This window comes from Cupressus sempervirens, chromosome 10, assembly GCF_028749045.1.
Source record: "Cupressus sempervirens isolate cs-2001-9-10 chromosome 10, ASM2874904v1, whole genome shotgun sequence".
NCBI lineage: Eukaryota > Viridiplantae > Streptophyta > Pinopsida > Cupressales > Cupressaceae > Cupressus > Cupressus sempervirens.
This window is the reverse complement of record NC_143127.1, coordinates 981,693,671-981,721,283: the sequence shown is the minus strand read 5'-3', so window position 1 is coordinate 981,721,283 and position 27,613 is coordinate 981,693,671. Positions and strand designations below refer to the sequence as shown.

Below are 27,613 nucleotides of genomic sequence, written 5' to 3'. Positions count from 1 at the left end.
TTACCAAATCTTACACTACCACCATCATAGTCTTCAAAGTGTTCAAACTTAGTTTTATCACCAGTCATGTGATGACAACAACCACTATCTATAATCCATGTATCATTTCTACTCATGTGAGAAATAAGTGTCATTTCTTCATCATTATCAGATTCATCTTTCACAGTAATGTAGACAATTTCATCTTCTTCTTCATCATCAGAATCATTAGAATCATTAGCCATGAAACATGTTTTCTTACCTTTATCCTTGAATGATTTGAAGTCTTTCTTGCCATTTTACTTGTGACCTTTCTTCTCATTCTTGTTTTGCTTATCTGGGCACCTAGTAGCAATATGTCCAATTTCTTCACAAGAAAAATAGATTAGAGGAACCATACCTTTGTATTTCCCTTTGCCTCTTGAATATTTCCTTGCTAGTAGAGTTTCAAACACCTCAAGATCACTATCTAAACTTTCTTTTGATTCTTCATCACTGTCTGACTATGGATCCTTTATCTTCTTCCCTTTTTCTTTGAGTGAAAACTTGGCTTCAAATGCTGATTCAATGTTCTTGGTAGCTAGAACATAATTATCATAGATGTCTAGCTCAAATGCAGTCAATCTTCCAACTATGGCCTCCAGATTTATCTTATGATTTTCTTCACATCTTCTTTCTCAAATCGTAGAGACTCTGATTGCATAGATAGGAAGTAGAGTTCTAAGAACTTTACTTATAACTATCTCCTCCTTGATATCTCCTCTAGATGCTTTGATAGCACTAACACATGCTTTGACTCTTTCAACATACTTTGCAATTTTTTCATCTTCTCTCATCATCATTTGATCAAATTGACCTCTCAAACTTTCTGCTTTGGCTCTTCTCACATTATCATCTCCTCCATAGATCTCTTTCAGCTTGTTCCACATTTTAAAAGTAGTTTTGTAATCTTTGATGTCATCAAATTCTTCATAACTTAGAGCAAATGCTATATCTATCATCATGTTGTTGTGAGTCTTCTTTTCAGCAATATCATTGACAGATAGTGTACCAGCAAGTTCTGCATAATTTTTATCAAGATACTTTAGTCTTGAATCACCAATAGAAGCCAGATGAAGTCTCATCAATCCTTGCCATGCTGAAAAGTTGTCCCTATTAAGTCTTGGAATTTCCCTCTTATAAGACATCTTAATCTTTGGGTTAGATCCTTGAAATCTTTTCTTGAAAGCACCAAAATCTTGATACCAATTGTTGGGATTAAAGATAGAGTAACTGAGAGGGGGGGGTGAATCAGTTACTCACAAAAAATAATCCATAGATCCCTTAGATGTCTTAAATATCTAGTTACCGCTGATACTCAGTAAACATAACAAAAATGTTGTAACTCAATAAATTAAATTGTTACTTATCTTGAAGCAATTATGCATGCAATTGAAAATGAAATGAACACAAGAGACACCAGATTTAACATGGAAATCAAATATGAAAAAAACCACCAAGTAACTAGTTACCAATTTTCACTCTTCTGAAGTGAACCCTGTTAGGAGCCAACCCTGTTAAAGGTTATAATACACACTGTTAGGTGTGACCCTATTAGAGGATTTTGATCACCCTATTAGGAGTGGCCTTGCTAGAGGTCTTTAGAACAATTCAACTGAACTATCACCTTGTTAGAGGATTTACAAAATGGCTATTAAACCAACTCTATTAAGAGATTTGAAATCACTGCTAAAATTTTTAGAAAGTAACAATGAGTTGACCTGAACAAGATGCAACTGAATTTGTTGATTACAGGTCTTTGTTCTACATCATTAGATCCTCCTTGATCAAATATGGCTTTGCTACTCCTCAATGATCTCTGATCATCCTTCAAATTCGCTTCCACAATAATCAGTCCTTATATCACATCAATTCCATTTCCACACTTATAATTTGCAACTTGACCTCTTATTTATACCATTTAGATTATCAAGTTAGCTCATTCTCGTGTTACATTTACCAATAATCCATACATCAATTGGCTACAAATATTACTTTAAAAAAATAGACATTATTTCAAAAATCAATGAAATCCTTCACTGGCCGACCCTGCTCGGTAAATACTACTTCCAAAAATTTCCTGAGTTAACCATCTTAACTCGGTTAACATTGCAACATCTGTGAAATCCTTTGGCTACCGAGTTAACTTGGTAAGAACTAAATTCCTTCTTTGTCCGTGAGAGCTCGGTAAGAACTATTTCTTCCATATTTCCCTTTGATGACTGAGTTAGCTCAATAACAACTAAATTTTGTTTTTTAACCTTGAAAGCTCGGTAACAACTATCTACTCGCTAGACATTGCAAATTTTCTTTACTAACCTTCTGGGCTCGGTAGACTCTATCCTTTGCCTTGCTCACCATCTGAACTCGGTAGACTCTGTCCTTTGCCTTGCTAACCATCTAAGCTTGGTAGACTCTATCTGATGATTGATATGACATTTGTGTGACATCAAAGACAACACACAATTGAACAATTGTATCCAACACTTGATGCTTCTGCATCACCAACATACAAGATTTCCAACTACTCAAGGATACTCCTACATCATGTAGTGGTCCATCTTGATGATATCTACCTCTGTATGCAACTCAATCCATACACCTTCCATGCAATGACCATGAGTGAATTTTGTTTTTATCTTTGAATATATCCTTCTATAGTCAAAGTTAGATTGGCCTTGAACTTCTTTAAAGTAATGAGTTGAAGTTTAAATTCCATAGCTTTCTCTTTATTCACTGAGTTGAGTGTGTATCAACCAACCTAGAGGGGTTTTGTGGTGGTAATGTTGAATCCTGACTTGGTTTGGTTAGTTTAGTATGTTTGCACTTCCATGAGTTGTTTGGCTATTTCCATGAGAATGATCTTATTAGTAGCATATCTCAGCAAAGTGTATGGTTGTCCTTCAAAATAATCTACTCTCAATTAGGTGAAAGATCAGAATTTTAAGAAAATGCACCCATATTGATTTACCCTATTCCATGCCTCATCTAATACTCTTTTGATTACCAACTATTTGTTAAGAAGGCACCTAAAATGCCCCAAAAATGTATCTTGTACTCTCCTACAATGATGCTTGCTCCATGTTAGCATGAGTTGATCATAATAGTTCCAAATGGGAACCAAATATTGATGTCCCTTGATAGAGAATCCTGAGAATGTCCCCATGCATACAACAATATAGACCAAGTATGAATTCATATGGAATGATGATGTCCCCACATAAATCAACTATTCGTACAATGTTGTGCTTATGATCTCTCCCCAATAGATGGGTTCTTTATGTTCAAGAATCTAATAGATGAACTTAAACATCTAGTGCCAAATTTATTAGATTCTTTAAGACCAATGATCTTCCTGGGAAGAGTTATCAAATTATTGACCTCTAGATAGAAGTCAAATTTGTGTATTGTCCTTGGCCATATGGGGAAATAGGGTATCTTATTGACCATTCATTTTTCATTTGTGCGCATTTGATAGTCTATCTTTCTTTGATTCCATAGTTGCACAAATATCTCCTTGGTCAGATATACACATTCTGATTTGGAAGAAACCTTAAAGATTTATTCAATGACATCCAGATCTAGGCTGAAAAGTACTTTACCATCTACATCCTTATATGTCTTTGACTTGAGGTTAAAATGACATACACATTCCCAAATGAACTCAGGTTTGAGGGCTTCCATAGGAAAAGTAGACATTAGATAGATGTGGCTCCTTCTGATACATTGCATATCATTGTTGGAGGAAGTTTCAAGCCTCTACAAGAAATTGGTTATGTCAACATGACCAATCTTTGTATTTTAGATTTAATCAAGGGTAGATGAAACATGTGATTGAATTGTGTGGGCTAGCTCCTTATCATATTGTTATTTCATCATTCTTTTGGCTTTTAGAGGTGTATACATATCTCATGCTATAACACAAAAAATCTTAAGTGTAAACACATCATTTGAAGGGACGAGATCCATGAAGGCTTTGGATTTTGAGTTGTAATGGTAGATCTATGAAGAATGGGTGCTCAAAGTATGGATTAGATACTTATTGAACACAGTTGCTGGATGGAAAGAAATGGAACACCATGTATTTTGGACAAAAAGGGCCAAATCAAGTTTAGTATGATGGATTACATGTAGGAAAGGATGGGGCTTTTGTTTGAATGACCAAGAATACAAGTTGGATGCATATGGGTTTGTACAAAATGAAAACTATAGTATTTAAACGTATGACCTTTTACCAAAATCGGGTTTATGAGAGGTGATTACATGTGGTAAAAATGCATCATTTTTATTTGGGTAAATATGTAATCAGGCTTGGAAGATGCAATTGCACATGTAGGAAGATGAAGTTGGAATTAATTTGGAAAATGAATTAGCATGGAAGATGAAAGCATGTCTATGCACTTGTATTCTTGGGTGGGAATCCTCAACTTTTTCCAAAAACAAATCAAAACAAGAAACAAGATATATACAAAAACTAAAAACTAAAAGAAAGACATGCGTCTTGCTTTTGACTCAACTTTGACAACTCCAAAAAAATTTTTGTATGGAATTTCATTTTTGAGCAAGAAAAAATTTGCATTTCCAACAAAGAGAAAGATTTCAAGATTATTTAATTACTTAATGCAAAAAACTAGGGTTGCATTTGAACAATTGGATATCAATGAGCCAAAGAACATAGCAATTTAGTAGAAAAAGTAAGAAATGCAAGCAAAATCAAATTCTCACACTTACTTGGAGACCAATGAGCAAGATATAGAAGAAAGAGAAGTTAGAACGAAATTGTCTTTTCTAAAGTCAAGTTCTCCAAGTGTGTTTGCATATGGAAACCAAAGATCTTTAAACAAATTCAAAGTTTAGAAGAAAATTGTGGTCTCCAAGGGCAAACACATGTGCACAAAGTCAAACAAATGTGTTTGTAAACTCCTTCCCCTCAAATGCTTTGTGTATAATTAGGTCTATAAGGTCCTAAAATATGGGCATTTTTGCCTTGAAAGTGGAAAATCTTGGTCCCAAACACTAAATACAAGTAAACACCATCTTGAGAAATGCATTTGTTTAGAGTTTTCAGAGCAAAGTGCACTCTTGGGCTACAAATGCATGAATGCCTTGGCTAGAAAATTAGAGGGAAAACCTTAAAATGTATTTCCACCTCAATTTTTGGAGTATAAGAGGCAAATTGTGCTCTAGGAGACTTTTGATCAAGATCTGGAAGCTTTACGTGAAGTCTATTTAAGGAGGATTCTAACCCTAGAATCATGAGTGGGATGAAATGTGAAAGGAAACACACATGTGAAGGAGTTGAAGAGTCAGTTCCAACAAAGAGAGCAATTAGAGTAGTGAAGGATTGAACATATTTATCAAATTAGGAGAATTAGATCAGAGACAAAGGAAAAAGGAGACCCAAGATTAGCTTATAGAGCACACAGAGGGTCAGGTACTAAATCAGTTATTTTGTAATTGAGACAAGGAAAAATCTCTTAATAGAGTGATACTAATAGGCCTATGTAAATCTCCTAACAGAGTCCTTACTTTATTGTAAGTGTCAAGCCCTCTAACAAGGCAAGACCTAATAGTCTTTTAGTCTTTAACAGAACAGACTTCTCACTAGGTAGATCATATCTTATGATCAAACATTGTAACCTTAACAGGTTAACTTTATCGTTGCAACAATGAAGATTTGTGGGTTTCATCCCCACCCCAATTTTACCTTCATCTTGAAGTATTTTTGGGTAACTGAATCATTGTGTTATGTGTTCAATTGTTATAGATGTGAACTTATTTTAGGTTTCAACATTACAATTTTAATGATGAATTAGGTATAATTTAAAGAGATTGATTTTAAAGTCAAAAGTTTAAGATCGTGATTCAACCCCTCTCTAAGTATCTTGTTTCCCACATATATATTTCAACAATTGGTATTAGAGCTCAGTTCTCTTGTCAAGAAGCTTAACAGCTTGAGAGCCTAAGATCATGGAGATGGAAGCATACAAGATGTGAAAGATCATTGAAAACAAACTTGTGCAACAAAGAAAGTCAATTGCTATGACTGGGATTACAACACATGGTAAAATTGTCACTATTGTGGAGAATATGGACACATCCCAGAGAATTTCTTCAAGACACATTTCAGAGGAAACTACAAGAAATGGCTAAATGGTGAGATAGTATGTTATAGTTTTCTTAGAGTGGGACACATCAATAAAAATTGCAAAACCAGGACACCTGCACTAGCATCAAGAAATGAAAATGACAAACTAGAAAAGAAGAAGACATGGATAGAGGTAGTAAGAGCTAGAAGCAGTAGAGTAGAAGACACTATGATCACCCAATCTAATGGATCTAGTGATCACACCACATCTCACTAAAATAAAAGAGGTATGTAGGAATTGTATACTTGAAAGCTATATTTTACATCAATTCCTAGCATTAAAGTGTCGAGAATATATATTTGCATAATTAGAGATGTATGAAAAATATATTTTTTTAAAGATAAATTGAGTAAGTAACAAGCGTCAGTGGTACAATCTATATTGATTGAGTCCTATAGTAGAGACGAAGTGATCAGGAAGGATCACATATTGACCGAGTGCATAATGTTGATCGAACTAAAGTTAAGGCCGAGCAAAGCTATAATGCACTATTTGAGTACGAGGACATTTATTATAGACCTAAATTGAAAGATCAAAGGTATATATCAAATCTGAATGATTATTTTTCTTACCTGGAGATAAATAACAATTCAAGAGAATATTAAAGGTGATCTCAACAACCATAGCAAGGAATCATAGTAAGGAATTATCAAATTTGTGAAAATAAGTATTACTCCTATTGCCAAGTAAGGTATTTTGTGAAAAGATTTTATGGAAAACCCTAGTTCACGATGGCATCTGGAAGTGAAATGACAAAGGATAATAATGCACAAATTATAAGAAATGATCATAGACCTCCACCAAAATACAGTTAATATTGAAACCCTTGTTGATAATGTCTTGATCCTTCTCCTTTTTTGGTTGGAAATGAAACAATATGATTCTTTGAGAAATGAAGATCAAGATAAAATTGAAGAAGCTTTAATTAATATATTGATCAAGTTTACACATACACCTATGGAAGTGGAAACAGGGATTCCTGTGGGATTGTATAACATAGTGGATGTCAAATGGAAATGGGCATTGACCACATAGAAGAAAAATAAGAGAATAAACATTGGCACATATCATGCCATATTTGGGAAAGACACATATGTCTATAACCCTTAAAGATTTTGTTAAGATTATGCTGAGGGACAGGGCATACAAAGTTCTAAAGATCAAAGTTCCTAAAGTTGAGGAAGCAAGTATTGAATTCTAGAAAGAAGTGTTTGGAGTATGAACTCCAACTATAGAGGTGAGAGAAGGTCAATATGATATAGAACTTATTAAAGAAGAAAAGTAGGAAGTACTTGAGCTAACAACAGAAATGGAAGAACTTATCAGTGGAATTAAATTTAAGGATACTATCACAATTAAAGATGATATTGATATCTCTCCACCTAATCCAAATGTAATCACTAAAGATGAAATTCAAGGATGGATGAAGGAATCAAGAAAAGTCTATACAAATCAAGTTTTGTTATAGGTAATTTTATATCCAAAGCTTGAAGTTAAGAAGACTGATGATGTGTTGGTCACACTAGTTATAGAGGCTACAAGTGATGAGCAACTTGGTAAGGCATTGATTGTATATTCACCACCAATGACTTGTATGAAAATTTTGAAGAAGGAAGAGAATTATGAGAAAGTTTCAAGCACACTAATGGTAGATGAAGGAATTACGCAAAAAGAGCAAGAGGCTACTCAAGCTCTCATTCAAATGTCGAGTACAAAGGTTGTAGAACCTACACTAATGACACCTATACAATAGGTGATATCTACACCAATGCAGCAACCAAAGGAGAGATCAAGTGAGCAAGGGAAGAAATTACACCTATCACTGTTGAGTGATACACCCTCAAGATCTCAGGTTATGACTCATGTAGAAGAGGATGATGACGAGTCAATAGACTTAATGAGGTAATTACTTTACCTGCATATGATTTGAATAATCTTACCTTAGAGAAAATGCATGAACTACAAATCTTGTTGAGTTGAAAGGCCAAACATGAACAACTAAAGAGAGAATAGAAGAGAAGATAGGTATTGCATACTGTTAGAGACATTTTTACAAATACTTTTGGCAGTACATATGTTAATCATTAGCATGCAATTTTGGATCAACTAGTATATTTTGTCGATAAAGTTCATACAAAGGACATAGAAACAAATGAGAATTTGTTACAATGGTCTGAAAGGAGAATGGAGCATAAAGTTTTGCAAAAAGCCTCGCATGAACTTGTACAATGACAAGCCAAGCTTTCTACAACTAATACACAATTGGAAATAGTTTTGATGATAATAAACTCTTTATATTTGAGATTGTGTGGTGTAGATTTCTTTACATCATATACTCAATGATCATTACAGTTATTACATTCAAGTATGAAGACTAATGTTCACTCATTGAGCAAGAACACAAGTTCAAGTTCATCTTCATTCGGTGAACTTATATTTAAGTGGATAAGATTAGCTGAACTCATAGCTAAAGTTGTAGAAATACAGACCAAGTTGGCATTAATTCAAATTCAGTTATTGCCATACATAGAGATAATTTAGAAGGTTATTTCCAATGCCAAGGAAATTCTACAGAAAGACACAATTTTTGCACACATTGTAGGATTTATTGACCTAGTTGCCGAGCTAGAGATTCAGTTTCAAATTTTGGATAAGGTATAAGACAAATGCAACCAAGGCTATGCTAATATTATTGTAGCAAGTCATCAATTTTTTTTTTGAGAAGTTCCAACTCACCCCAACAACCCCAATTTCCATTAGTGACAAAAACAAGGGGGATATTACATTGGTAAGAAGGGAGAAGTAACAAGCAAGGGGGAGTCATAAGTCAAAAAGTTATGAAGAAGTAGATATCAGTCAGAAAATACAATTTTTCTTGGTCTCAAGGGAGAATATTTTTTTGTAAGGAAAGATTTCATGAAAAAGTGTTTTTGCCACTAATGTCAAAGGGGGAGATTGTTGATCTCTAAGCCTGTGTTTTTAGTCATTTACTAAGCAAGATTACAAGGTCATCACTGCGACCAAGTTATCTAGTAAAGGTCGAGAAAGTTACACTTAGACCGAGTAGAACAATGATTGTTGAGAATTCAATAGAGATCGATCAGATATACGAGCCGAGGAATATACTATGAACTGAGTAATTTAATGACAACCAAGCATATTGAGAAATTATCAAGTGTCAAGCACACAAACTTATAGAAGCTGAGCAACAACATACGTGACCAAGTGTCAAGCAATACAGTTTGTTATGTGAGTTTGTAATCACACAAACTCATATTTGAATCATTCTGGCCGACATTTCTATAAGATTCAATATCTATAGAGCTAGATTAGATTCTATTTATGCATCATTAGTAGAAGGTGATGATCCATAGGCAAACAATTCAACCAATCAAAAAAAGGGACATAAACAACAAAAGATGATGAAGTTTAAACTATTGATCAAGATTTGGAAGCTTCACATAAAGTCTATTTAAGGAGGGTTCTAACCATAGAATCATGAATGGGATGAAATGTGAAAGGAAACATACATGTGGAGGAGTTGAAGAGTCAATTCCAGTAGAGAGAGCAATCAGAGCAGTAAAGGACTGAATAGATTTATCAAATTAGGAGAATCAGATGAGAGACAAAGGAAAGAGGAGACCTAAGATTAGCTTATAGAGCACACTGAGGGTTAGGTACTAAATTAGTTATTTTGTAATTAAGACAAGGCAAAATCTCTTAATAGAGTGGTCCTAACATGACTACGTAAATCTCCTAATAGAGTACTTACTTTATTGTAAGTGTCAAGCCCTCTAACAAGGCAAGACCTAATAGCCTTTTTGTCTTTAACAAGACAGTCTGCTCATTGGGTAGATCATATCTTATGATTAAACATTGTAACCTTAACAAGTTAACTTTATTATTGCAACAGTGAAGATTTGTGTGTTTCATCCCCACCCTAGTTTTACCTTCATCTTGAAGTATTTTTGGCTAACCAAATCATTGTGTTATATGTTGAACTTATTTTAGGTTTAAGCATTATAGTTTTAATGATGAATTAGGTATGATTTAATGGGATTGATTTTAAAGTCAAAAGTTTAAGATCCTAATCTGTACCCCCCCCCCCCCCCCCCCCCCCCCCCCCCCCCCCCCACCTTCAATATCTTGTTTCCCATACATATTCCAACAATTGCATGTAGCATTTTTGAAGAATGCATGCTCTCTATGGAAAATCACACTCTAGAGATGCAATAAGTTTTAAATATCCTTCCAACTCCAATTTTTTTACCCAAAGAGCAAAAATGAACTCTCTAGATGCAACGACATGTCATGTTTTTGGGTGAAAGAGTAAAATTGCACTCTCCAAAGTGAAACACATGAAGCAAATGCATGTAAAAAGGAAAGTATTTAGGTTTGTAGTGAAAATCGCACTCTTGGATGGTCATTACATGCAACGCTTTTGGCTAGAAAACATGTTTTCAAGGTAAGTCGTATTCTTTAAGGGTCATTACATGTTTAAAAATGTGCTTTTTGGTTTGTCCAAGTGAAACATTTTCAATCAAAGAGAAAATCACACTCTTAGAGGGTGATTGCATGCCATGTTTTTCTCTTTACATGCAAATCACACTCTTCGAGTGTGATTACATGTTTTAAAAACATGCTTTTTCATGTCTTTGCATTTGGCATCCAAGGCAAAATCAACTCTTAGAGTGCATTTGCATACAAGAGGAAAATCACACTCTCTAGATGCATTTGCTTGAAAAAGACATGTAACGGAGTTGCATCACTTAAGTTTTCAATTTAGCACATGTCTGATTGATTTATTGAGAAAATATCACTTAAAGGGGTTGGATATCATATTTACACTATATAGTTTATATATTATGTGCCAGTATGACTTAAAAGTAATATTTCACTTAAATATTTTGAAATAAAACATTAAAGTGAATCTCAACATTAAATTAGACTATATAGTGATAAAGTCACTTAGTGAAAAATTTAAAAGCAACTCAACATCAAAATATAACATAAAGTGATTTTAAGTTATATTTTTTTAAAAAGTGCAACTCAACATCATAAGATAACATCAATTTTTTTTTTAAATATGAAGTTGAGCTTAAAGAACCCACTTTTTGAGCACTTAAATGGCTATATATTTTGACTGACAATCTTGATTAAGCCCAAAGAGATAACAAATCCAAGGGAAAATTGAAAGCAAGAGATCAAAGGAAACTAAAAGATTAAAGCAATCTAAACAAACACTCAAAAACACAAAAAATGATTTTGAAGGCTTCAAAAATCAAGTATAGGCTAACAAGCTAAAAAAATAAAAAATACTTGATGATAATCTTCAATAAAAGGATTCATTATATCAAGTGGGAACAATTGGTTGATTAATCTTTGGCCAAATAAATAATAAATTGTCTAGAGAAACGTGAAACTCTATTGGAAAAGTTTTATATAGTTACCTACATTTTGTAGCGACAAAATGGAGGACAACAAAACAACTCATGAAAAGGAATGCATATGAAGAAAGACTCAATCTTTGGAAACAAAATATTTATGTGTAATGTATACAGTATTGGATTTAACTTTTCTATTAAATTTGAGGTTTATTAAATGTCTCATTCATTATGAACTCCTATTGTACATTTGAATGAATATAAAAGACATAATTATTTACAAAGTATAGTTCAAATTAAAAATTAATAAATGTGTATTTTACATATCATGTTGTCCATGTTGCTAGTATAGATATCTTATATACATGTATCTAGAATACATTGAAAGGTATGAGTCTCGAAGCACCCTTGCTATTCTCAATAAAAATATAAATATAGGTGCCTATAGACTAATATCTATTAGCATTTTTTAGATAGATGTATATAAGATATCTATATTCCTCCTCTTTTTGTATATTTGCTCTTGATAATTGTTTCTTATAGTTGGTTATATTTAATATTCTTTCTATAATTTAGAAATCTATTAATGAAATCCTAATTACAATCTTAGTTTTTTAAAGTTTTTTTTTTCTATAAAAACTTCTGTATATTTATTTATATTGTGGTCCGAAAAAAGCGGGTGTCAATTTGTTTGAGCTTCCATAAATTTAACGCAAAATGGGCCCTACAAGTGGATTAAGCGTGTGGACCTTACATGGATTATCCAACCAGATTTTTTCCAAGGGCGGCAAAATAACCGACTTTCTACCTAAACCAGGCAATTCCCCTTTCCCTTTCTGTGGTCCTATACTTCTCTTTATCCATTCATTTATGTCAGATGTTATTCTGTACAAAATACACATTCAAAGTTTTGAAAAAATATATCAGCTTTGATTTGGCAAGGAATAAAGTTGGGTGGAGCCTTTAATAAATAAATTGGAAGAGATTCTTTTGGTCATGGCATAGAAGCCAAGTGATCCTTTAAATAAATAAATAAATAAAACACTATACTCAGATAGAATTATTTTTCACTATATATATTTTTTACTATAAATAATAATAAAATAACAACTTTCAAGTTGAAACAATAAAAGAAATTGTTTAAAATATTTTTATTATCTAAAATTGTAATTCATATATATGTAAAAAGATAACATATTAAAGTCTATAATAAAGATTTTAAATTTTTACCTAAAGAGTATTAATGATAATTTGATATCCAAATAATTAGATAGACACATTTGTATTTACTAATATATTATTATCATTATTTAAATGATGTAATAAATTATAAAGTAATACTATTATTATAAACTTTTATTGAACAATGAAGATATCAAATATTATCTAGTGTTATGTTAAAGTGATTGAACTCATAAAATGTAAATTAATAAATTTGAATTTAAAACTATACAACTAAATCTTGGTAACAAATCTTATAAAAATGATTTTATTTTTAATCAAATTTCTATTATTATTCTTAAACTTCCAAAACATATAATAAACACTACCACATATTATAATTATTTATAGATTTCATATAAATTAAATACTTCCATATTTAATTTCATAATAAGCATCTTACTTGGCTTACAAGGTCAAATTTTGTGCTACACCATAAAGTAATAATAACTAGGTAGTAACGAAAGACTTTAGCTAAATATTATTATTCATCTTCAAAATTCATTCCTATATCAAATATTTAATTGAAAACTATCTGAAGTTTTTATCAATTAAACATAAAAAAATGTACATATGATTTAGAAAATCTCGTTGCGTAAATTCAGGCCCCCGGCAGCATTGTTGGCGGTACAAAAAGAAATCAATTTCCCGCAAATAAAAGAATGTCCGCGGCAACCGCAGATTAAAAATATATGTGATTCTTTGAAGCAATCCAAGAAATTAAGAATGATATCACGGTACAATTTTTTTGGGAGTACTCCCTGCCTTTTAGAATAATTATAAGAGAAGATTTGTTTTGTTTTAGTTATTCCTATTCGTGTCTACAACCAACTTTCTCTTTTGGATTTTCCATTCCTTCTGGTGGAGTAGAAAGCTTTTCAGGATGCAGCAGCTTGTGGATTTCCAGCTTGGAAAAGGAATGTGGTCAGAAAGTAAAGTTGTGGAATCCACAAACAAGATTTCTCAAAGCATCACAAGACAGGTAGTTGAACAGGGCAGCCCCACATGTCCCTAAAATAAACTTTGGTTTAATCAAATCATAACAGCCATTACAATCTCATACTGTTTCCATGAGTGTACCCATATGCCCAGAGGATGAGCATCTGAAAAAGAAGGTTGGAATTGTAAAAGGAATAAAGGGTCCCCAGCTATGATGGCCTTTACTTGCTTTACAAGTCTTCATCCTGCAGTAACAGCTACGGTTGGTTCTTTACTTTTTCGCACTGCTGGCCAGGGCCATGTGTGGGGTTCTTTTGAGGACAATTGGGATTGTATAGTCTTTAAGAATGATCTCAGCCAACACATTTCATTGATGCTTTTGGCCCCACAATCCCAACAAGTTTCTTAGCTTGACCCTGGTCCCTTGAACGAGGCATAACTGATGCATTTGAGAAGTGAATTCTGAAAATTGGGCGTTTTTGTGGAATTTCAGTTATATGTGTTTTTGAGATTGATCAGAATCGTTGTATGCTGTTTGGTTTGGCTCCATCAAAGATCACACAGAAAGAAGCTCAGTAGCTGAATCGGGAGATTTTCAAGTAAGTTTTGGCTGGCCCATTTGTATTTTGTTCAGTTTGAATTTGGGGTAATTTGTCATATTTAGTGGTAGTGCTTGTATTGGGACTGTCAGTTGACGGAGAGAGAGGCAACTTTTTATTTGTTGCTTGTATCGGAGGATTTTAAGTCTAGCAGGAAAGCAATTGTATTGTATTAGAATTGAATTAGTTATAGAGGTTGATTTTAGAAGAAAAACGGAGGAAATGGCATTGCAGACAAAGAAGGTAGCAGGCTTTGCGATGAGCGGTATTACTGTAGTTTCAGTATCTTGTTATAGATTCGTTAGAAAGCATCCTTTCATCTCGTCCCTGCTCTGTAGTCTTGGGGTGTTGTATATATGTTACCCCAAGGTATTTTTCTTTTTGGTTTCATCTTCCCCTGTTCTTGTCTCAACTGCTCTGTTGCTGGGAACACTGCTTAGCCTTGGGCAGCCACATATACCTCAGATTGATGATTTGTATGAAGAGGAAGAAGATAATTTAGAAGCGTCAAGCAAAGCCCTTGAGGATGATGAGGATGAGAAGAAGAGGGGCATTAACCTCGTTGACGAAACATGTGGTGATGATGATCCACTGCTTCAAAAAGAAGATGATCACGGCGATGCTAGTTCTGTTGTCACAGACGTTCCTGTCACAAAAGTGATGAGGCGAAGATTCGAGGAAGGGATAGATGATTTCTCTGCAAAACGGTTTGTTGATTCAGAGACTCTACTGGGAAGGAGGACAGAGATTGTGGAAACAATTGAAGAAGAGGAGGAGCAGTGTAACGTGGAAGACTTGGATGCTAGTGATGGTCGAGTTAGAAATGATAAAATTCCTGAAAGTGTGGATTTCACACCATCCCACAAGAGAGATGTGGAAGAAGTTGCGGCAACTGAAAACAAAGGAGCAGGAAATGCCGTTGATGAATTCAATCATATTGATGAAACTAGTTTGGAGAAGGAACCAGAAAATATGGTTCATAAAGAGGAAATATCAGAGAAAACTGGGGAGGAAGCTACCATGGAAGCTGAAGAAGGGCATGCCATAGAAGGTAATAAAAAGGAAGCATGTGAAAGGGAAGATCCAGCAAGATCAATCAACTTAAGTGATACAGAGACTATGATTGAGAGATCTTTAAACAAACCAATGAAGGAAATTGAGGAAGAAATACCTCTACTAGGCCATCCAAACTCTTCAACTCCCGAGATTATTGAAGAGACCCTCCATCCAAGAATGGTAGACATGGATTCCTCTGAAGGGACCTCTGAATCACAAGGCATGGATGGCAAGGTTGAAGTTACAGTCGGGGATGAGCCTCGAAAGGTTTCAGATGATGTAGAAGTAAGTGGCCAGAAGCCTTCCCTGGAGAATTTCTTCTCATTAGAGTTGCGTTCTTCTTGGAAGAGATTTACACACCGCAATAGTCCATCAGATTCTGGTTCAGATGCTGCAGAGAGTATATCTTCAGATGCTTCACTAGGTCAATTAGATCCCATGTTTGATGAACACCATCCACTCTTAGAATATGAGGGATCCAAGGCATCTTCAGTAAGTAATAGTAGTGTTGAAGAAGGGTTTCATGTGGAAGATTTTTCTCCAAGAAAAACAGTTTCTGAAGGCTTCGTTGCATTGCCACATGAACCTCAAGTTCCATCTGATGCACATGAAGATGAGGAAGAGGAAGAGGAAGAGGAGGAAGCGCCTAATGATTTTGGGTTCACATGGACTGAAGATGATGAGAAAAATCTCAGGGATCTTGGACTTTCAGAGAGGGAGAGAGTGCAACAATTAGAAAGATTTACTGTTGATCTACATGCCCAGCATCCTCAAGGAGCTCAGGAAGAAAATTTGATAGATTTTTACTCAGAAGAGAGAGTTTCACATATAGAAGAGGAGAATTTGGTGGAGATTGGTATTGCAGGGGAAACGACAGCAAAGGAAGCAGTTGCAATTGACTCTGAATCTGTAGATCACCAAGCAGAAGGGAAGGTTGGTTCAGCAAGCAAAGAGATTGAGCTTGAAATGTGTATTGACTCGAGCAGCAGAGAGATTCCTTCTCATGTGCACTTTGATTCAGGACGTGAGGAGAAAACAGCTGAACTTCAGTGCAGTCAGGTAGACAAAGAGAACCCAAATGCCTTACCACAAGATAATAGCTCACTTGATCATCTAGAGAAATACAAGCCAAATGATTTAGAATCAGCGGAAGATGTAAGCCAACCATCAGGAGATGCCTTCCTAGCTGAAGCTAATCAAGAAATGTCCCATGTTGAGGCTAGCTCTAACGAGGAAATTGAATTGGCACCAAGAGGTGTCATTGTAGAGAATGTAGATAATATACAAATTCAGGATAATCTTCCAAAGGATTCTCTACAATCCACTGAAACGACTGAAGTAGCTCAGCTTGGTTCTCCCACGAAAGTTCAGATGAGTGAAGAAATTATATTTGCTGACATTAGTTCAATACAAGAGCAATCAAAAGCTTACAAGAACACAGTCCTTGATGATCATTTAAGTTCTTCATCATCATCAGCTGATGAAACTGAAATAGAATCAGTAACTGTGCAGGAAGAATGTGGGGTTATTTCTCCAGAGAATTTTGGACATCACAGTCAATATGTTGAAGCCAATATTGTCTCTCCTGCTCCTGTTCACGAGACTCAGTGGGAAAGTATAGACAGCATTGTAGAAGTGCTTTCTACAGAGGAACATGAATCTAGATGGGAGGAAAACAAAGAGTCATCTGATGATCTGAAGAATTCTGGACATCACAGTCAAGACATTGAAATGAAAGATGTGTTGTCTGTTCCTGTTGTGGAGATTCCGAGGGGAACCATAGACACTGTTGCAGAAGTTCATTCTACTGAGGAATATGGCGGAGAGAAAGAAGGAAAAGAGGCATCTGATGATTCAAGTTCTTCTGCATCAGAGAAATTTGAGATGACTGCAATGGAAGCAATGGTGGACAAATCTGTAGTTCTGGATGAAGATATTGGCATGCTTTCCCCTTCAGAATCAAAGGAAATGATTGAACCACTTGGCCAAGATGCTTCTTTAGCAACAGAGGTGCTGAGAGATGATTCAACTACACTTGTACAAGAAGCTTTCTCTGAAAACCAACATGAAAAAATGGAAGCAACACATTTTGATTCAAGCCCTTCTGCATCAGGTGAGTTTGATTTGGCAACAGGGGAACTTACTGCTGAGGCATCTACCTATAAGAATGATGTGGTACAAGTTGAATCTCTAGAGGTGGAAGAAAAACCAAATGAGAAAGGGCAGGCGAGTGAGGAAGATTCTAGCCTGGAGACTGAAACACAAAGAGATATGGTTTTAAAAGAAGAACAGGCAACCAAGGAAGAGAAGAGTGATCAACGCTTAAATGACACCAGCTATTTGGCAGCAGCAGAAACAGAATCAACATCTGGTGAGTTTGTTGAAGGAGATTTAGTGGGTAAACTAGAAGAAATTAATGAAGCTCCTCTGCAGATCTCTCAAGGATCAAGTGAAACAACAGAAGCCATAGAGATGAATGCACCACTAGTGGTCGAAATGCTTGAGGATGACTTACCAACTGCTAGGGAGAGGGATGTTTCAGAAGCACAAGGAGTGAATTTGGAGGAGCATAAAGAACTATCTGATGATTTGAGCTTTTCTGCAACAAATATGGCTACTTCAGGTGACCAGGGGTTGATAATGCTTGATGTCAAGTCCAAGGAGGAACTTGAATCAGTCCTTGAGCATGTGGTTTCACATGGGTTGGACAATAAATATGAAGAAATCCATTTTCTTTCTTCAGAGTCTGATCAGGAATCTACTCAAACCATTGAACAAGCTGAGCAAGATTCTACTCTTCAAATGCATATGCCCAGAGATTCTTTTAGTGTAGATGCTGCACCAGAAGAACAACAACCAATACCAGAAGAGATTGAAAACACCTCTGATGAGTCCAGCTCTTCTGCATCAGACATAAACTCGTTTGAAAGGATAGAGGAACTGACCAGTCTTGAGATTAGTTCTAAAGAGAAAATTGAAGACGCTCTTAAGGAAGCTATTGCAGAAGAATTATCCCATAAGAACAAGAAGGTTCAATTCAGTCCTATACTAGATTCTGAGAAACCCACTGAAACAGTTGAACCAACAATAATAGAATCTCCTCCAGGGATTGACATGCAGAGAGATGTTTCACCTTCTGCCATACCAAGCACCTACCTGACAGAAGAGCACCATTCAGAACCTGAGAAAACTGTAGAAGCATGTAATGATCTGAATTCTGCTGCAATGGAAGTAAGGAAAATACCTTCATCTGATGGCGGGGAGATTCAGTAGCAGATGAGTTTAGTTTAGAAATGTTTGACTGATTTATTTTTTGTAATAGTTGGCATGATTTTCAGTTCAACCCTCTTGCAGTAACCAACGCTGTAGATAGACGTTTCAATTTGATGTCACCTCTAGTTTGTTTATTGTTCAAAAAGCCTTAGCATTTTGCCCCATTGAGGATCACAGGTAAAGTACTGCTATTTTCACCTGTTTCCTAGCATATGGACATGTGAATCCGATGTTGCAGATGAGAAGGTTTATAGAGTTCAGATCAACTAGACGCAGCGGAGTGCAGATCAACTGATATTGATTTTTCCTCTAGTTTGTCAAGGGTTTGCTACAGATGCAAGTATGTTGTCCATACGAAAACCATGAGAGTGAAAACCACAGCATCAAAACAGTGTTGCCTATTAGTTTTTTGGACTTCTGTCACTACCAAATAGTAAATATGCACACCAATGACTCCGACGTCTTGTTCTATTTTCTGTGATTACTAATAAGCCAGTTTTGAGTGCAGTGCACTATTCCTTATGTTTGCCAATATAAGCGGTCATTTCTTCTGTGCAGGATGAAACAGTTTGGCTGGTCGTTGAGAATGCAGTTGCTTTGTTGCTTGGCAACTGCTCTTCTGCATTCTTTCCTTCCTTGTAGTGTTCAAATTTGCTGGGCTTGAGTCCAGCAGGATTTATTGTCCGTCAACATTCTTTGGTTTTGATTGTCCTATTTGGAATAATAGACAATTTTAGAAGATGAATGTTTAGCTGCAGAATCAAATTTATGGTTATGAAAGTTGTGAAGATTTATACATGGCTCTGGCAAGATGTTTTTCATCATCTAGCCCTAATGTTACTCTGTAATGTGAATCTAATATATCAAGGCTTGAATTTTTTAGTGGAGAATCTCTATGATTTTACACCCTGTTTCTGTACCATATTAACACCAAAACCAGGCCCGCGTTGTCTTTGTCATTTGTTTTTTTGGTTGTCTACGACATACTTTATCATTGTAAAATTATTTGTAAGCACGTAGATCTATGAATGTTAGTGAGGATTGGATTCAGATTTTACAACAGTGCAAAAAAGCCTACACATGTAGAGTATCTTTCAATCCTCCAATCATTGGGATTCTTCTGGCTGACAGGTAAGTGTAATTTATGTAAATGATTTCGTCACTGCTATAGAGATTGCCACAACATATATATGAGGAATAATTGGGTTGTGTGGAATACTGATTTTCTTACTTACTGTAAGTGGATCAGGTACAAAATGAGTTTTGTGAATTTGAAGCTTCTTGTTGTGATTCTTACATTAGATGGCTCACTCGTTCCTCTTAAGAATGATTGTTTACCCTTTTCTTCTATAAGCAGGAAAAAGAGGATGTTTTAAAATATACATGATATAATCAAGAAGGTCCAAGTTTATTTGCTGCACATTGTTGCTCTAGATGAAGATGATGACCAGAGTATCCATATGACAAAAAAATCGACTGCATCCTGAACTGAACACCCCATTATTTCGTACTGAAACTATTGAAAGTGAATACTCTTATGGTTGAAACATCAACTAAAACATTCTTTGTTTAATGGGGTTCAAGGAAGGCAAAATACTGTAAAATGATTACTGATCAATTGTCAAAAACCCACTTTGATGACTCATTAGTTGAGTTGGCATGGGAATTACAATTCATAAATGTACTTTTTCTTACATTTGTTAGAGGCAAAATTTGTGTGATGGGTAAGACAGGAAAGTCTGTCCTAATCTTGAAGTAGTCCGAAAGATCCTGGGACAATATCGCCCTTAAATTCTCATAAAAAAAGTTGTGCCTTCAGTTTTTGAAAAGTTGGTATCCTTCAAATCCTAATAAGCTAAACAATTTTCTTTTTAGTAATTACCAATAACAATGATCCCTATAGATTCTTCTTTAGTGGAGAGTAGGATGGTGGTTGGTTAGCTACTAGACTGAGTGGTGAAACCTGAACGAAGCAAAAACACAGAACCAAAATCTGTCTACCTGATAGATGATCAAAAAGACCAGTTAAAGCCAGTAATAAAGAAACTAAATACAAAGCACAATTTTGAAATGGAAATCAATTTGATCATTAAGAATCTAACTGTGATTAACTGGGCTTGTGTAAATTCTTTTACATCATTATAATCCTCTTGTTTATTAAAAATGAAATTTGAAAACTAGATTGTATATGTGCAATTAAAATGTTAAAATAGTGTCTCCACATACGAAAACTAGATCGTATATAGGATGTTGGAAACTATCCCTTGCACCATAAAGTTTAATTTTGTCTTTTCACTATACATATCGTTCAAAAGAAATAACCAAGGAGAATCCCTTATCACGCTCAATAGGTTTGAAATTGGCAATTGTGGAAGCAAGCTGCATGATTTGAAAGAGATGGTTGGCAAAAGAAGCTAAAAGATTTTGATTTGTTGTTCCACCTGCTTCATCCTGATGAAGGATCACAGAGTATGATCCGAAAAATTGATACAAAAAATCAAACACAATTGAGTCCAGAAGCAAATTCTATGAACGCATAAATCGTGGAAATTTAATGTCTGTTACTAATCAGAGATTTCAAGCATCTCTAGTCTGGAAATTAATTTATTAAATAAATAGATAGGGTCATGGAAAAAACTGTCATTTACATTTTAGGTCATACTTTGTGACTCCATCATGAGGACAATGAGTTGATCGGATAACCTAATAACAATTAACCAAAGAGGAAGGGATGAGGCCTTCATAAGAAAATTGAGATGCCTTCTTTGAGAAAGCTGTTCAACCTTCTCCATGAATTGTGTGCTCCAAATAAATGATGTCCATGAATCTTATCATGTTTAATGTAGAATGAGACTGTAATGTAACATCAGTTGAGATGAGCTAAGTCTCCGTCATTAAATTGAATGATAAAGGAAAACTTTTCAAAACAAGAGCTGCATTGCATTTGCTGTTCCTTCCAATGGCTGCAAGTTAGCAAAATTTGCATGACAGAGTAGTGTTACATAGAAAGAGACAATTGTGTCATGCTTTTGACCTCATGTCCAGTTTGATCCTTGGCCAGCATGTATTATGCCTCTACTTGAGCCATGTAATATGATAAACACCAAGATTGGTTTCTGTGATGAGTTATTAGTTATTTGATAATTGTAGATTCAGTTTTCTATATTGTTACAATTTCCGGTCTATATATGTAGAACATTTATTCACAGAAATTAATGAGAGTTTTGGAAATTCTTCTACAATTTGGCTGTCTGAGATGTTTTGTCGATCATCATTATTCTCTTTTATGCTCTGAATTCCTTTAGAATGTTACTGATTCTCCTTATGTTCCAGATGCCTTTCATGTTTTTAATGATTTGTTTCCATGGTGCTAAAGTCGTCATTCTAGAGGATTGTTTTTATCCATTTTGCAGTTGCAGTGGCGTGCTCCCTTGTAGAGGTGACCTTTGATGGTATTTGTATGACAAATTTGAGCGGATACTCAACATAGATGAGTGATGTATTATTCAAATGCTGCTGAGATTTTTTATTCTCTGGTATTATTGGATATTTCAGATTTTGCTCAAGTCGTTTGTGATAGCTTTGGACATTATTCGATCCTAACTATTGCAAAGATCAGGATGGGTTATCAGACAAGTCTCAAGTTTATAGATATTCAATTTGGTTTAGGTTTTGAGATTCTCAGCTACGAGGTTTTGGACACTTGAGATAGAGATGAGATGGTGATTCATGGTCATGATATAGAATGAGCAACAACGATGAAAGTCACTCAATGAAGGTCAACTACAGATTGATCATTTTTTAAATGGAGAGTGACTGTATAGATGGTTGATGAACTATTTTTGAGAGATGATCAGGGAGAGGATTTGAATCATCGTTTTTGAATCATTATTTTTCTGTCAATCAGCAATTGTTTTAACTTTTGACATGTACCTTTATTTATTGAGTTTGAGAGATTTGTGGACTAGGGTGGTTTCACATTTCTAGACAATGCCAAAGCGTAATTTCTGGAGTTGTTTTCAAACCGAATCACCGAGATTTTCTTTCTTTAGCACATGGTTGATTAAAACACACTATGTGTATGTGCAATTTCTCTACAGAATCAGAACATAAATTTTGAAGTTGTCGAGTCAACAAGATTTGCTTTCATTAGCACATGGTTATTTAGAACACATTATGAGTATATGCAATCTCTTACTGTATGGATGGATCACATAAGTGATCTCATCATGATTTTGTGGTTTTGTAAGGGGGCTTATTAGAGACTCAAGCTTTGCTTGGTGTTGTTCTATCGATTCATTATGGGGAGAAATGATAGAATGATGATTATTTTTCCCGATGTTCACCATGAATAAGAAATGATGGAATGATGACATTTTTTATGTTCATTCCTGAGAAGAATGTAGGATAATAAACACAAAGATTAGTTTTTATGGTTGGTTATCTTAATTTTTTTGTTTTGTTATTCTAATATACGAACTATATTTATTCGAAGAATAATGAAAATTTAAAAATCTTTTATATAATTTGACTTTGTATTAAATGTTTCATAGATAATCACCATTTCCTTTTATGTTTTAAATTCTTGCAATCCGTTGGTATTAAAATTTGCTCAAACTTAGGCTGGGGTCCCATGGGCACTTGCTTCTTTAAAAATAGAGCGGGTGTTGCTTAGATTTTTTAGGGATATTTAAAAAGGGAAGTGGTCCTATGGATTTATAGGATTTAAGGAAGCTTTTGTCTCATAATTTTTATTTTTATTTTAAATTAAATTTATTTATAAATTTGTTTGGTGGGAATTCATTTTGATGGAAAAATGAAGTGTAGATTGTTGACAAATGGCATAATTCCTCCCTAAGTTGGTGGGGCTAAATTAAGCCCCACCCTTTTTTCAACCGCTCAAATTGAGAGGGCTAAAAATTCAGGGCTCCTATTTTGTAGGAAAAGATTCCAATTTACCCTTTAGCCCCCACCACAGCCCTCGCCCCCCCGCCCCCCCCCCCCCACTAAAAAAGTATCATGGAGCCACTTGCTCCACAAAAATAGTGCCCAAGCCCCTCCCATGGGACCCCTGCCATATTCGTGCAAGAACCTAGTCAAAACTCTCTATTGCTTTAAATTGTCAACGTCCCTAACCATGTGTCAATGTTATGATGTGCCAATGGATAGTCTGTGAATTAAATTCCTTGGACATTGAACGATATGATTTTATTCCGTGCATAAGGCCAAAATGATGTGAGACCATCGAAATTGGTTTGATTGTGGGTGTTCAAATAAGCTGACCTTTAGCATTAGGCATTACATCTCCACCTTGTCTATTTGTTGAAATTGGGACTGAAAGGGGTCTTTACACCATGTTGCTACGTCATGTTGTGCAATATAATTTAGATAACATCACATTGTATGGATTAGTCTAGGTTTAGGGATTTTGTTTTAATGATTCTTTTCAAGATTGTCATTATAATACTATAAGAAAACCTTCTAAAATTTCTATTTAGTTTTGTTTTAATAGTTAGGCAAATGCATGTACTAGGAAAAAAGATCCTATTAGTGACACCAAGTCTGATTTTATTATTGTTTTTGTCATAGATAGCTTTCAATTACAATTTAAAAAATGAAAACATGTGTACTAATAGCCATTCACACATTTACTAATTGTTGATCATTTTTAGCTTTTTAGATTGGTGATTAATCCATTTGTGCACCACTATTGGGACATTTAGCCACAAGTAATGACATTTTTGAATGAACGACTATTGTTGCATGAACATAGTGGGTATCAGGTGAGCATTTTGAAATGACACTTTGGACCACTTTTGCACTCCACAATCACTACATAGAGATCTGTGAATACACAAAAGATGCACCTTAGCATTAAACACTCCACTCACCTACAAAGGTACATCAAAAAATTTGACAAAATCCAACTTATGGCTTAGGAGTTCTAGGTCCATGAAGTATTGGGTGTATTCCCTATTTAATGGAAAGCAATCATTTGATGCAAATAATCTAGTGATATCATTTTCAATACAATACTAGGTGTTAATTGAAATGTAATGAAAGCTATTCTACTCCTACAAAGGAGAATTGGAGGTTTTCTTGCTTCAATAATTTTATTCCAACAAGCAAACTTCCCAATGCAACTAACACTGTCCAAGGAGCCCACCCTAGAGTATAACATTGTTTAAGATATCTTTTAATACTCTATTTAGATTTATAAGTTATCAATGTTTTAAGTTTCATACTTTATCAATCTCAACCATTATGAATTCATAAATAGTTTCTCTAAACAAAAGATCTTAAACGCTAATCACTACATTGAATGAATTGATTGATATGAAAATTATTTTCAGGTGTTTGGTACATACACACTAGCTATGAGATCAAGATCAATATTTGGTTATTTTTTCAAATTGTCTTTCACTTTCAATTATTAATTTTTTTTCACTACTCAATTACTTATAAACAACATTCATTCTCTCATTTGACCATCATATTCATAGTGTGTTTTTTAAGATTAAATGATGAATGACATTAAATTTTATATTTCAAAGGAAAGGTTGAACTTTGACTTTACGTTAAAACATTCTTTTCAACTATAAGCTATATAAGAACCATGTGTTATTTTATGATAAACTTGTTGATTGTGGTAGTACCACTACTAACATCAAGTAGAATAATAGATCAATTTATTTTTCTTGAAAAGTTAAAGATGCAGTTTTGAAGTTCTTTTTTTAGCCAAGCCTTGACTATGTTAGAAAAGCTAAATGGCATATGTGATTGCAATGGACTTTTGTTGGGGTAAATCAAATTGGAGAAACAAGTGCACTCAAACACTTCAAGTTGTTCAAATAGTAGATCAACTTTCAAAACTTAGTTTTTGAAATTAGAAGTACCATATTCCAACCTTCTTTAATTTACCTTAAATTATCTATAGGGACTAATTTCACATGGATCTGAACCTATCCTAGATTATCTAGCACAACAAAATATCAAAAGATGATTAAGGTTAGAGCGAATAATTTGAAAATAAAGGAACAAATAATGATTAGTTCCAATATATTTCTTAGATTTGAAAGGTCTTATGAAAATCACAAAACCAATTTTGCAATGATTACCATTCATACAATCATCCATAATACAGTGCAAACATTTAAGAAAATGCTATTAAGATTTTTAATTGAAGTAGAATGCAAAAGGTTTTTAGTTCAATTGGTTGATCACAATTCACAAGGATGACAATATGAGATATAGGAATTCATCCACCAAGGTTGAAACCCTTGATGGTGTTTGGGCCAAGTTCAACCTTTGGCTGAATTTGACAAACAAGATTCCCTAAACATGGACATTTTTCCAACCAAAAATCTTAGTGGAACTAAACTGCCTTATTCCAAGTGCAAAATCAATACACAACTCTATGATAAGTTGTTATGAGGAAGATTTGAATTGCTCGATGATTTTTTTATATCTCTTTTTCTATTTTATTCTTGGGTTTTGAACCTTGAATTCCCTAGTTCGTAATTAGCATACAGGTACTTATATTCCATTTGTTAGGGTCTTTTTTTGTTCCATGTTCCTTGTGCTTCCTCTCCCTCCCCTTCCTCTCACATAAAGCAAGAAATAAGGATCCTCTAATGGAATATGAGGGGGTTAAACAACCCTCAAAAATAGTTTTCGTTGAGGAGATGAATTCTAAAGAAAAAAAACTTGAGGTACTTTTATTACAAGAGGTGAAAATGTCTAAACACAACTTTGGCATTCTCGTGGATTATATTTTGTCAAGATCCTCTTACTACTTTAGGGAAGCTCATTATTATTCTAGTGGGGTTTCTATTATGTGGGATCCTAGGATTTTCAAGGGTAACTCGATAATCTCCCTATAAAAGCCTAGGATTCTTGATAAAGAATTTCTATGACTATTTCCTCTAGGTAACAGGTTTGAATTTAGAAATGAATCAGATGTATATTATTAAAACTGATTCTTATTGATCATTGATGTATTGATATTTGTAGACCTTTATTTACTAAGGCAGAAGTATAATGATTGCTGCTATGAAATAATATAAATATGCAAATTGTAATGAAATATCAAACTACTGCTTGAGAAGATATATTAATGATTTGATTGATATATTTCTCAATAGTAGATCGCACATATATATGACTAGAGGAGCATGTCCCTGGCCACATAGGGTCATGTCCCTACATGGATCATGTTAGAGGATCTCTTATGTATGTTGCTTAATGTATAATTGTTGCTTAATGTATTTAGAACACTTTAAAAGCCCAATGCAATATATCGGTAATCTCTTGGAATATATATATATATATATATATATATATATATATATATATATATATATATATATATATATATATATATATATATATATATATATATATATATATATATATATATATATATATATAAGAGAAACATTGATACATATACTTAGTGTCCTTCACTTCTACTAAAGCTACACTTTAACACTCCCTCTTAGCGAGGGAGAAGTGAGATATAACAATTTCCCAGGTTCTCTTAATATGTGCACTGGAATCAATTTCAATGATACCTATTAGGAGAATAAATTATCTGATTTTAACACTCTAAATTAGTGACTTATCAAATAACCAAAATCACAACGTCATGAAGTCAATCACGACAAGTATTATGATCTCTAGCACTCTAGAGAAACAACTAAATGAAGTTTGTTCATAATACATTATTATCAATGACTTTCGGTTATCTAGAACAACAATATAATCGGTCATGATAATGGGTCTACCATTTGTAAGATTGTCACCTTACAAAGGTTACGTTCTGAATATATGTCAATGAAAGATCATCACCTTTCATTACATATCTGATGCAACCATAAAGTAGTAGCATAAACTCATATAACAAAAAAAACTAAAAACTAAATTTCAATGTTTACAATTACAATTAAATCATATCAAGTTTGCCTCTAAAATA

At 34.3% G+C, this 27,613-nt stretch overlaps 1 protein-coding gene and 1 long non-coding RNA gene across 2 annotated transcripts; both read left to right on the top strand.

Moving 5' to 3' along the window:
• Positions 1-14,146: 14,146 nt before the first annotated feature.
• Positions 14,147-22,972, top strand: LOC149537258 (uncharacterized). The gene is made up of 2 exons (XR_016358101.1): positions 14,147-14,310; positions 22,053-22,972. It is a non-coding gene; the product is annotated as an uncharacterized LOC149537258 (long non-coding RNA).
• LOC149537259 (uncharacterized) lies at positions 14,305-19,529 on the top strand. Its single transcript, XM_089807587.1, has one exon. The coding sequence runs from the start codon at positions 14,533-14,535 to the stop codon at positions 18,637-18,639; it is 4,107 nt and encodes a 1,368-aa protein (XP_089663713.1). The 5' UTR covers positions 14,305-14,532; the 3' UTR covers positions 18,640-19,529.
• Positions 22,973-27,613: the final 4,641 nt, after the last annotated feature.